The sequence below is a fragment of the Geotrypetes seraphini genome, chromosome 4, assembly GCF_902459505.1.
Source record: "Geotrypetes seraphini chromosome 4, aGeoSer1.1, whole genome shotgun sequence".
Lineage (NCBI taxonomy): Eukaryota > Metazoa > Chordata > Amphibia > Gymnophiona > Dermophiidae > Geotrypetes > Geotrypetes seraphini.
Window position 1 is genome coordinate 168,521,850 of NC_047087.1, and position 12,859 is coordinate 168,534,708.

The 12,859-nt window shown below is 43.7% G+C and overlaps 1 protein-coding gene across 3 annotated transcripts in view; it reads left to right on the forward strand.

The window, feature by feature from the left end:
* Positions 1-12,859, forward strand: part of LOC117359105 (anoctamin-10-like) — a 151,943-nt gene that overhangs the window by 119,909 nt on the left and 19,175 nt on the right. For all 3 annotated transcript variants that reach the window (XM_033941285.1, XM_033941286.1, XM_033941287.1), the window contains one exon: positions 6,718-6,909. In XM_033941285.1, coding sequence (XP_033797176.1) covers positions 6,718-6,909 — 192 coding nt within the window. The remainder of the gene's footprint in view (positions 1-6,717; positions 6,910-12,859) is intronic.

The window sequence follows — 12,859 nt, forward strand, 5'->3', positions numbered from 1 at the left end:
TAGGTATTATGATTGAAAAAACATTGGAAGATACGATGACAGTAAATGAAAAATCTTTATTGCTGAAAGTCAAAGAAATGTGTGAGCATTGGAACCCATTACATCTTTCTTGGTGGGGAAAGTCCAAACTATAAAAATGATGATTTTGTTTGTAGTTTGCTACCAAATGAGTATGTTGCCAGTTTATTTTCAAGAGTCCTTTAAAAAATTAAATGGTATTCTCACAAAATTTCTTTGGCTGGTTAAAACTGCAAGAATTGCTTTAGTATTTTTGCAAAAACCAATTGCGTTGGGTGGGGTAAATTTTCCAAATTTCTACAGATATCATCAAGCTTTTATAATGCGGAAGGGTATGTATTGGATCCTTCCTGAAGTCTTGGAACATCTCCTGGAATGGCTTTATTTAGAATGGCAACTCATGTCCCCATTATGGTTATGTCTTCTGTTGAGTATGAAGTTACCCAGGTTTTGTAAGGACAATAGCATTCTTCTTGCCACCTGGAAAACCTTAAAATTTGTTGATAACATAACATCTATACTAGTGCGGCAATCCACGTTTCAGTCCTTGTGGTTGAACTCCAAGGTTCAAATCAGCAAGTCTAAGATCCTCTGGAAGCATTGGATGCAGACAGGTACATGTACATTAGATGATGTTTTATCAAATGGGAAAATGCTTGATTTTTCACGACTGCAACAATCATTTGGTATTTCAAAGTCTCAAGAATATAAATGGTTGCAGTTGAAGTAGGCCATTCAGAAGGGGTTCTCTGATTGGCAAAATTTAAAAAATCAGTCTAGCTAGCCGGGCCTATCTTTCCAGACAGATTTGCTAGGGCATCAGGCAGCCAAGTGGTATAAATTAATATCTGAACATTTGAACAAGAAACCTAAAACTAATCTAAGAGACATTTGGAGCATTGAGACTAAGCAAAAGATTTCTGCTACTCAATGGCCACAGATTTGGTCTTGGAGGATGAGATGTACAATGTCAGCATCTATGAGACAGACTTGGTTTTTTTCTGTTATATAGAATTTTTTGGACCCCTATTCGTTTACAGAAGTTAGATAGTTCTAAATCTAATAGATGCTGCCACTGTCATCTTGATATAGGGATACTGGATCATCTACTGTTCTATTGTCCCTTGATACTTAAATTTTGGAGATCTATATGGGGTCAAATTACTATGATATTGGAAGTCCCATTATCTTTGTCATATGATGTAGTGTTGTTTGGAACATTATTAATGTCCAAGAGCTCAATAACTGCAAATAAGAATAGATTACTGCTCATCATGACAGGAGTTGCCATACAGCTTATTACGAAAAACTGGAAAAATTGGGACATGTTAAACTATTCCTTTTGGTGGGAATCCTTATGCCAAACTTAAAAGTATGAACATACAAATTTGTTACAATTGGGACACTATAAGAAATTTGGGATCCATTAACAAAATTGTGTTTGACTTGATCATTAGTATTACCCTTTGTTCTCTGTAGAAGCATTTTTACACATCCAGGAGGGGTGGGTGGGGCGGGAGGGTATGGGGGGAGATATGTACTTATTATATCATTTGATCGTTCTGAGTGCTGTTTACTGTGTTAATTGTTTGATAATCTGTTGCACTTTATGTTGGCTTTTAAAATGAATAAAGAATATAAAAAATAAAATTTGCAAATTCAAATTTCAAAAATCAACATATTCAAATCACCAAATTGAAAATATTTTTTCTGCCTTTCTTCTTTGGAAATTTCAATTTTCTAATCATGTTGGTCTCAATCTTCACTCTTCTTCTAGGATCTCCAGTCCATCTGATATTTCTTCTCTCCCCTCATGTCTTCCTGACTTTCTCTCCTATATGCTCACTCCTTGGCAAAATCATGCTTTTTCAGCCTTCACATGCTGAGAAAAGCTAGATCCTACTTCAGCCAACAACACTTTGCCATCCTTGTCCAATCCATCATCCTCTCCAAACTAGATTGCTGCAACGCCATCTACTTAAATCTGTCAAAAAAAAGTATTCTAAGACTCCAGCTAATCCAGAATACTGCAGCCAAACTGATCTTCTCAAAACGCAAATCTGACCATGCCTCCCCACTCCTTGCCAAACTTCACTGGCTCCCAATAATCTCCAGAATCCATTTCAAATGTTCCTGCCTGGCTTTCAAGATCATTCACGGAATCCTTGCTCCTCTTATCCCACTGTCTTTCAACTCCTCCAGTCCCGACTCCTCCAGAACTGCCCAAAGGCTTAAACTAGCCTTCCCCTCTCCACGTGGCATCCACTATGCAGGCAAACAGGGAAAATCCCTTCTCTTCAAAATCACAGGTCTTTGGAACGACCTCACCACCCCGCTGCGGAACCTGAGCTCCCTTCAGTTATTCCGCAAACAACTGAAAACCTGGCTTTTCAGCAAATTGTAGCTCTATCCTTCCCCCCTTTCTCTCCCCCCCTTCTACACATAAGTTCATGTAATCCTTTTTCTTCTTTCTACCCACTATTTTAAGTTCTTGTAAACCGTGTCGAGCTCCATACTCATGGAGATGATGCGGTATATAAACTTAAGGTTTAGATTAGATTAGATTAGATATGCATCACAGATATTTACCTCTCACCTTGCTTCCATTTAATTTTTTTTCTCACTCTCTATGCACTAAGATTTTACTTCTGCTCCTTACCATCTACTCTTTTTACTGCATCCACCTACAGCTTTTCATCTTTTCCCTCATATTATCCATCATTCCCCATCTCTTTTTCCTAAGCCTTTCAGTAACTTCCTCTTCCCCTGTGTTCAGCAAATTTCCTCCTCTGTCCAAAATCTCCGCTTCACTCTCCATTAAGAGGGACATAAGAACATAAGCATCGCCTCTGCCGAGTCAGACCATAGGTCCATCGTAGCCCACTTCCACGGCGGCCCTCAAGGTCAAAGACCTGTTAGTGATCTTTTACTTACAACATTTTGCCTTGTATAATATCCCTCTAACCATACCCCTCAATCCCCCTTTCCTTCAGGAATTCATCTAATCCCTTTTTGAACCCCAAAATTGTACTCTGCTCTACCACCTCCTCTGGAAGCGCGTTCCAGGTGTCCACCACCCTTTGAGTGAAGAAGAACTTCCTAGCATTTGTCCTGAATCTGTCTCCCTTCAATTTCCTCGAGTGCCCTCTTGTTATTGTTGCCCCCACAAGTCTGAAGAATCTGTTCCTCTCTACCTTGTCTATACCTTTCATGATCTTGTAAGTTTCTATCAGGCCCCCTCTAAGTCTCTGCTTTTCGAAGGAAAAAAGCCTCAGCCTCTCAGCATATGAAAAGTTTTCCATGCCTTTTATCATTTTTGTTGCTCTTCTCTGAACCCTCTCGAGTATCGCCATATCCTTCTTAAGGTATGGCGACCAGTACTGAGCGCAGTACTCCAGATGCGGGCGCACCATCGCCCGATACAACGGCAGGATAACTTCCTTGGTTCTGGTAGTGATACCTTTTTTGATAATGCCCAACATTCTGTTTGCCTTCTTGGAGGCCGCCGTGCATTGTGCCACCGGCTTCATTATTTTATCCACCAAGACCCCCAAGTCCTTTTCAAGGTTGCCTTCCCCCAATATCTTTCCCCCCCATCATGTAGTTGTACATCGGGAAGTTATTAATGTGGGCTTTTGGCACAGGGTCCCAATTTATGCAATGAAACCATGTGCTAAAACAGCAAAACTTGTGGTAAAATAACCTGTCTTAACTGTAGCCTCCCTCTTAGGCCCAGATTCTCAAAACTTTAACACCATCGCTAAACTGTTTTCCGCCGGTTTAGTCTGTATGCATTGTAGCGGTGGATTATCAAAATGGCTTATCTCTGTTTTTAGCAAGGTTTCTATTAGTCTCCGACACTGACATGCAAATGGGCTCTTCAACATTAAAATGAGCACTCCGGTGGATTCTTTAAAATCACCGAGCCATTCTTCAAGAGCGGCATCAGTACTGTTTAAAACCCCAGAGTCTGAGACTGCTAGAAAAGCTGTTTTGAGAAGCAACCCCCCCATTTCCTCCCTCTGCAGCAGGAGAGATGCCCATTCTCTCCCGACCCCTCTCCCCGGTACCTTTAATTAGATGGCCTATTGTCTCCAGCCAGCTGGCCCGTCTCTTCCAAAATGGACCTTCCCCTCCCCAGTGCATCCTGGGACCTATTTTCTGAGCAGCTAAATCTGTGTGTAGTGATTCTGTGACTGTGTACATAGATCCAGTTAGTCAGAAGGGGATGATTTTAAATTAGAGCGTTTTAACCAGCTTACCTAACTATGAGGGTCGATTCATAAGTCATGGCAACTATTTTTTTTTTTTTAATGTTATAAGACTGGAAATCTAATATATACATTTGAAAGTGTGTGACACGTACTTCTTAATGTTGCTACCAGATGAGAGATGAGTGCAGTGGTCTCTGGTAGGGAAGATGCACTGGGAGGGGCCTTATACAACCTGTGCCAATCAGAGCCTCAGGCCCCTCCCTGGATGCATCGGGAAGGGGCCTAAGGATCTGATTGTCTTGGACGTCCCATAGGAGGGGCCTTAGGCATCCGGGCCAATCAGATCCTCAAGCGCCTTCCGGATGCATCAGTGCCATCTCTAATCCAGTATCTCTTCCTCTCTCTTCTTCTTCCTCCTCCCCCCTCCCAAACACACACAGTCTACCTTGCAACTCTTAGAAAGTCCCAGTGGTGTCAGCAATCTATACCCGCTGCCTATGCCAGGCCATCTACATGTATGGACTACAGCTTTCCAAAGTTGCCATTTTACACAAGTAACTAATGTAACACATGCAACTTCTGCTATTTACACGAGGTGCTCCTAGACCAGCGTTTTTGGCTAGCTTAATTTGTGTCAGAACAAAGTTCTTTACTCTAGCAGTCAGCAGCATTGATTCATAGAATTGCTCTCGCCAACCCCAGAGCCCTCTCTCTGATGCTTCCCACCTATGTGGAAGCAGGAAGTTATGCCAGAAAAGAAGGTTCTGGGGCTGACATGAGCAGGCTATATTAATCACTGCTCACTGCTGTTGACCACTAGAAACAAGATACAAGGAAGATGCCTAGTCACCAGCTGGAGAGGGGATAGGAGGGAGAAATCAGCTGGACTATAGGGTGTGGTGGGAGGGAGAAGGTAAAATGTTAGACCATGTGTGGAGTTTGGGGGAGGAAGGAAGAAGGTAAAGTGCTGGACCTTGTGAGGGGGTGCAATGGGGGAGAAGGTAAAATACTGGACCAAGTGTGAGAGGGGGAGGGAAGATGGTAAAATGCCGTACCATGTGTGTGGGTGGGGGGGGTGAGAAGGTAAAATAGATCATGTATGGGAGAGGGAGGGAAGAAGGTAAAATGCGGGGGGGCCTTTGACAATTATAGTGCCATATGAGTGTGTCAGATGAAAAAGTTTGTAAATTTCTGCCTTAAACTTTGTTTACACTCAAATGAAGTTATGCACTCACCAATCACCAATAAATATATGTTTGCTATCCATTTATTATCAAATTAGAGCAAGCCAAAATCTGTTTGAACGTCCCGATGTTATCCATATAAGGAGATGCGTTTGAAATGGAGTAACGACAGGACAAAAAATTGTATGGATAGCAAGTTTTCCAACACTATTTAGATAGATTATACATTTAGTTTAGGCATGTTTACCTCACTACAGTATATTTATGCATTATGCTGTCACCTAGTGATCTTCCTTAACAGATGTACAATCTTTACTCTTGCTGGGACAGATGGCATATGAGAATCATGAGAAGTTTTTTTTCCCTGTGAAGTACAACAGTGCTTCTTAATCCAGTCCTCTGGGCATACCCAGCCAGTCAGGTTCTCAGGATATCCACAATGAATATGCATGAGAGAGATTTGCATATTGAGAAAGCAGATCTTCCACATCAGAAGGTGCTACTTCTTACCAAGCAGTGCATCACACAGGTCCCATTAAGAACTCCTACCACCTTTAAAAAACATTATTCTTGATTCCATGTCATCATCCAGTGTGTTATATATTGTTTCGGTTATTGAAGTGAAGTGTCTTCATGCAGAGCTTCTTTGCATTCGTACTTTTGGATTGTTTTGTTTTTCCACGTATTTTCCACTCCAGGACTAGCAGGGACCCCTGAGGAAGACATTGTGTCGAAACACGGACTGTGTTGGGGCAATGCTTTCAGCGGACTGGGTCCTGAAGGTTTTTATGTGGATTGCTATATTGATTTTTTAAAAATAAAGTCCATGTCAGGAACATCGTTTCTCCACAGTGTTTCTTTGGTTTTCCATATATTTATATTTTACAGATGTAGTTACTTGTACAATAAAGTTGAAAAATTAAGAAGTGATTACCTCATTCATGCTGAGCAGAATTTGGGTTTCGTTCTGCTTTGCCTGCTTACTACTCTGTAAGGATGGAATTGAGCTTATTAGTGTCTCGCTGATCATGATTGCTATGAACTGGGAGGTTAAGACATAACTAAAGCATTCTCGCATGTCCTGTTTCTGAAAGGCTTCCTCTTAGCACTTGCTTTCTACTACTGGTACTAAGTTAAGTGGGTCATTGATTTGGCAGTTCTGTAAATCTTTTGGCAAAGGTGGATTTTAGGATAGAGACCATGGGCAAAGCTGAAGAGGGAGGCCATGAAATGTTTAATTTGGGAGCTTGGCTGGTATATAACTCTGCCTGATCAAAGGTCCCGTCTTCTCATTCTTTTAGGGCTTGTTTGATGACTACATGGAACTATTTGTGCAGTTTGGTTATGCCAGCCTCTTCTCCTGTGTGTACCCCCTCACTGCCGCCCTGCTGGTCGTGAATAACATCACTGAGATATGGACAGATTCCTTCAAGCTGTGCCGGCTCTTTCAGAAACCTTTCCCTTGTCCTGCAGCAAACATCGGTGTCTGGCAGGTGAGACCTTCTCAATGTGACAGGAATGAGAAGTGTCCAAACATGTGACAAACAGAGAAAATTGATCCAAATGTGATTACTGGTAACTAGTGACCACACCATTGGCAGTGTTTTGTCCTTGCATTTTTAATCCCCTCACATCTCACTAAAGCTGAATTCTTGATGCACTATGATAGTGGGTTCTTCTCTATCCATTTGTTTAAAAAAATGTATACAGATAGTACCAGGCATTAAAATCTAAGTCAATGGGCTGGGGTGAGGTTTGAGGCAAATTGGGGGTGGCAGGAACATTTTCCAGAAAGTAGAAAAATTCAAGCACAGTCTCGGTAACTGACACACTTATCCCCTCTTCTATTAAACTGCGCTAGCGATTTGTAGCACAGAGAGCCGCGCTGCTCCCGACGCTCACAGGAATTCTATGAATGTCGGGAGCAGTGCGGGTCATTCAGCGCGGCTCACCGCACTAAAAACTGCTAGCGCAGTTTAATAGAAGAGGGGGTGAGTTTAGGACTGTATTGTGTTTTAAGAGGTAATTTACCCAGAAATAATGACACTAGCACCTGGGGGGACAAGTCCAGGACAAATATCAGGAAGTTCTGCTTCACGCAACGAGTGGTGGACACCTAGAATGCTCTCCCAGAGGAGGCTATTGCGGAATCCACCGTTCTAGGATTTAAAAGCAAACCAGATGCACATCTCCTTACGAGAGGCATAGAGGGATATGGGTGACTAAAATTACGCCAGGTGTACACCTGGCTGGGCCTCCGCGAGTGCGGATCGCCGGACTTGATGGACCGAAGGTCTGATCCGGAGATGGCAGTTCTTATGTTCAAATGTAACATTTAACATAAGTTTATATTTATAATACTGAAAGCAATGAGAAAAAGTAGTGAAAAAATAGAGCAACTCATTCAGTTAGCTTGTCATACATAAACATTCAAAAAAAGCAGCTTATAATCACATCCCCATGAAAACATTGCAACAATATAGCCATACTAATGAATGCCAAGAGATTTTTTTAAAAGCCATCTCCCAATTGTATATTTTAAATTTTGAAAGTGGAAAACTGATATAATATCAGTGTCAGACTTTAAAATATATTTTAGTTCCATATCTTCTAATTTTCTTAATGCACAATATAAAATTTCAATTAGAAATTACTCCCCCCTCCCCTCCCCCCGAAAATTAAATGGAACCCTTTTTTCTAATTCTCTTTTCATGCTGGTACATTTTTCATATCTGATAGGATGGCTTCTTTAGCATTGTGCTCTGGAAAACAGGGCCAGTTCCTCCATTAGGCAAATCAAGCAATTGCTTAGGGCAGTGGTTTCCAGACACAGTCCAAGTTTCCAAATTTATTTCGTATTTGATATACCGTTTTGGCATATGCATCTATGCAGTTTATAATTTTTTTTTTAATGTAAACAGCTTGAGATATGAAATTACATCATAAACAATTAAAAAGCAAGACAAGATAAAAAGATTAAAATATAATTTTAAATTGAGTTTAAATTCTTTTTTATTTAAAGGAGTAATTTTTGTGCTTTTGATTCCTTAGCGAAAATCACAGCGTTCTACCTAAGACAATATAGTGCTGATTAGTTGAGAACTTTTAAGCAAAGGCATCTGAAAATAAAAATGATTTCAAGAGGGGGTTGAATCATTCATGTGATCAGGAAGGGAGTTCCATAGTTGTGGACCATTGTCCGTAAAAATAAGTTCTCTAGTAGCAACATAGGTAACATGTCTTACAGATGGAACAGTAAGTAGGTCTTGTTTAACTGAACGCAGTATATGTGATGATATGTATGGTATCAATTGATTTTTAAGATAAGAGGAGCCCCAGCCAGTCAGGTTTTCAGGATATCCATAATGCATATGCATGAGAGATAGTTGCATGTGGTAGATATCCTGAAAACCCGACTGGCTGGGATGCTTCCAGGACCAGATTTGGGAACCACTAGCTTAGAACACTAGATTGGGGGGGGGGGGGGGCTAGCAGGAGGAGAGATTTTTAACTTTGGCAGCATAAAACAGCTGTTTTGCTTATTACATTAGTTCCTGCCCTACGAGGGTAGCATACAGGAAACAGGAGAGGAAAGGATATGATTGGTGTACACAGAGCACAAAGCGGAGCAAAAAGGAGCTACTCTGCTACCTAATCCAGACCCCATTCTTCTGTCTGCAGGGAACAGGGGAAAAGGGGTTGAGGTTGAATAAATAATAGAACAAAGAAACATTCAGGTTTTATTTGCATATTTTTTCCAATTTGCACACCCATGTTCTATATTTGATGAGAGTTTGTCCATATTCTCAGTGTGACCCAAGTGGGGTATACTCAGGGCTGGATTAAAGGGTAGGCCCAATAGCCACGCACCTAGGGCCCAAAGTTGTCAGGGGGCCCGCTGAAGGAGGGCAAACAGACCACTCATCTTTCTTTACAATTTTTTTTTTCAAACGGCAAAGTCACCATCTGAAAAAAAAAAAAAAAAATTTGTAAAGAAAGGTGAGTGGTGACCCGTGGGGGGGGGGGAGACCGGCACCTTTAGCCCCCCCCATCTGGCCCGGGACACACCCCACAGATGTCCCAGTAACCCAGTGTCATCACCATCTTGGCCCAGTTGCCGAACTTGTTCGTGGCATCCGAGGCGAGGAAAGTTTTCCGAGGAAGATGAGTCACACCACACCACACCACCTTCCCCTGCAAAACAGCAGCTGCCCGTCGCAGCCAAGTGCGGACGGTAAAATGGCTGTGCATCGGGCTCAGGGGGGCGACAGATTCTGCTTAGCTTTAGGAGCTTTTGGGGCTCAAATGTTGCTCTCATGTGCTCCCCACCCCCGGTCCACGGGCTGCTTTCATCCTCTAGCAGGGGCTCTCGGTGCACTGACTCAGAGAAAAGGGGGCTGATGATTTGGGAACTGATCTACACCCAACCTGACTCCAGAAAAAGGAGGACGGATTAAGGCATCTGGGTTTACTAATCCTAAGGTGCCAGTCCTGCTCAGAAGGTACCTTGCTGTGTTGCTCTCAGGCTAATGGTCAGAAGCAAGTTAACCGGGAACGGCCTGTAGAAACCACTCCAGGACCTAAAGCAAGCATCAAGTGCCCAGGACTCTTAGATTTGCATGAGGAGGGGAGCTTGTCTGCACCTCCCTAGGGATAGTGTAAGATCATACTCTGCTGCCCTGTATATTGAGACATGAGGGGTAGGGTGGTAAGCAATCCTGACTTGCAGGGCTGGATTGAAGGGTAGGCCCAGTAGGCACATGCCTCGGGCCCAAAATATCATGGGTGGAGCAAACAGGGCAGGAAGGTCAGCTGGCATGGTGAGATCAGCTTCTCTCCCTTCCACTCCCTTGCTACCCTCTCGCTTGCAAGCAAACTGAATCCAGGCCATGGGGCTCTAACACTGCGCATGTCGGCTTCCCTTCTCCTCTGAAACAGGAAGTTACATTAGGAGGGGGAGGGAGGAGAAGGGAAGCTGGTGTGCGCAGAGTTAGAGCAAACTGAACCCAGGCAGGGGGGCTCTAACGCTGCGCGTGCTGGCTTCCCTTCTCCTCTAAAACATGAATGACATAACTTCCTGTTTCGGAGGAGAAGGGAAACCATTGTGCATGCAATGTTAGAGCCCCGCTGCTTGGGTTCAGTTCGCTTACAAGCAATGGGCAAGAGGTCATCGATGGAGTGGAAGGGGGGAAGCTGATCTGACCTGACTTCACCAGCCAGTCAGGGAGGGGGAGGGAGAAATGCTGCTACACCCAATTGGGGAGAGAGAGGGAAGGATATAGAAGGAAGACCAGGGAAGGGAGAGGAGAAGAATGAGATGCCAAAACCTTGGGAGGGAGGGGGAAGGAGACAGATGCCAGACCAGAGGCAAGGAGGGAGGGAGGAAGAGAAAATGCCAGATAATGGAGGGGGAGGGGGAGATAGGAGAGCAGAAAGATGTGATGGCATGGGGGGAGGGAAGGGAAACTAAGGAGACAGATGCTAGACCAGAGGAAAAGGAAGGAGAGGAGATGCCAGAGCATGGAGGGGAAGGAGAGATCGAAGGAAAGGAGTGAGATGCCAGGCAATGGGATTGAGTGGGAAGGAAGGAAGGAGAGGAGAAAAGTAAGATGCCAGAGCATAGGGGAAGGGTTGGAGACAGAAAAATGGAGGGGGTGTGAAGCTGAAATGAATCATGTAAAAAGGAGAGACGGTGCATAGGACAGTTTGTTGAAGGAACATAGAAAGATGGAAGATGCCATATGGAAGAGAGAGGGTGGACACTGGATGGAAAGAGCAGAGAGGGCAGTGGATGGAAGGGGCGAGAGAGAGGGTGTGCAGTAGATGGAAGGGGTAGAGAAAGGGAGACAGACGCTGAATGGAAGTGTGGGGGAGACTGGGGACAGACACTGAATGGAAGTGTGGGGGGAACAGACATTGAATCATGCCTTCAGAGGCGATTTACAACATCTAATGCCTCTTCCCACATTAACTATATCTACAGTGGTGTTAGGCATCATAAACTGCCTCTGTAGTCATGATGCAGGTGCCATTTTTAGGCACCAGAAGATGCCTGGAATTTTTTAATGCTTTTAATTATTTTTAAATGGAGCGTTGCATGTAAGCTAGATGCCAGTAGGGCACCTACTAGCACCTAACTTAAGGCGCTGTTTATAAAATATGGTCTTAGGCCGGGTTTCTATAAACGGCACAGCCGGCCACCGATTGCATGTCAATCTTGTGGTGGTCCTGTTTATAGAATAGTGGCTTCGGAAAATGTAGCGCCGGAAATGTAGGCCAGGGTTTTCAAAACCTACATTTCCAGCATCCACCTTTCACATGAATCACACCTACAGAGGTGCTTTACGATGGCTAATGCCACTTGTTACTGTACGACCTGTATTAAAATAAACAAGGCTTTGACTCATACCGCTGGCTCTTGTGGATTGCTCATTGTCCATTTCCACTGCTTTCTCTGCTGATGAAATACTTGCTAACATTTAATGTGGAACTATGTTGTTAAAGAAGAATGCAGTATATTTGCATAACCTCTAGCTCAGACATGTCAAACTCTGGCCCGCCAAAATATTCCTGCCTTCACCGAGATTTGGCCCGCCGATCCTGCCCTCCCTCCATCAGGTGCAGCACAGCTCCGCCAATGTTAAAAGGAGCCGTGTTGAAATCGGAGCCCTGACGCTGAAACACGTTCCCTCTGCCACAGTTCTGTACGTCAGAGGAAAGGTGGGACCACAGCAGAGGGAACGTGCTACAGCAGCGGCATGGCTCCAGTTTCAGTGCGGCTCCTTTTAATATTGGCGGAGTTGCGCTGTACCTGATTGCTGCACCTGGAGATGGTTGTGCGATGTTGGGCCCCTCTTTGCCCTGTGCAGTCTTTTATACTACTAATAATAATAATAACTTTATTCTTATATACCGCCATACCCGGTGAGTTCTAGGCGGTTCACAATGATCAAACATAGTTACATGCAGTTAAGTATTAATTGGACAGATTTTCATTGGTTAAACATAGTTACATGCATAGATACATGCATAGGTACATGCGGTTCACATTAATTGAACATAGTTACATGCAGTTAGGTATTAATTGAACAGGTTGGGTAGCAGGATAGGGTGGATCGGGGGGGGGGGGGGTGGCTTCTTTATCGCTATCTAAACTGTTTCCAGAATCATTACTGATTCCAAAGCTGCATTCCCAGCTTCTTTAATGTTTCCAATTTGACCAGCTCCTTCAAGGATAAGGATTCACCAATTCCACATCCTGGCCTAACTTCTTTGAGTTTCCCAGAGCTTGGTGCCAATCCCCTCGATTCTGCTAGACACGGTGGGATGTTAGCCATCAGGTGGGGGGGGGGGGGATAAGGAGACATCATGGACCAGGGAGTCAAACGCTCCTCCCTTGGCGACGATGTGATCCAGCACCTGAAGAACTGTTGACGGTAATGG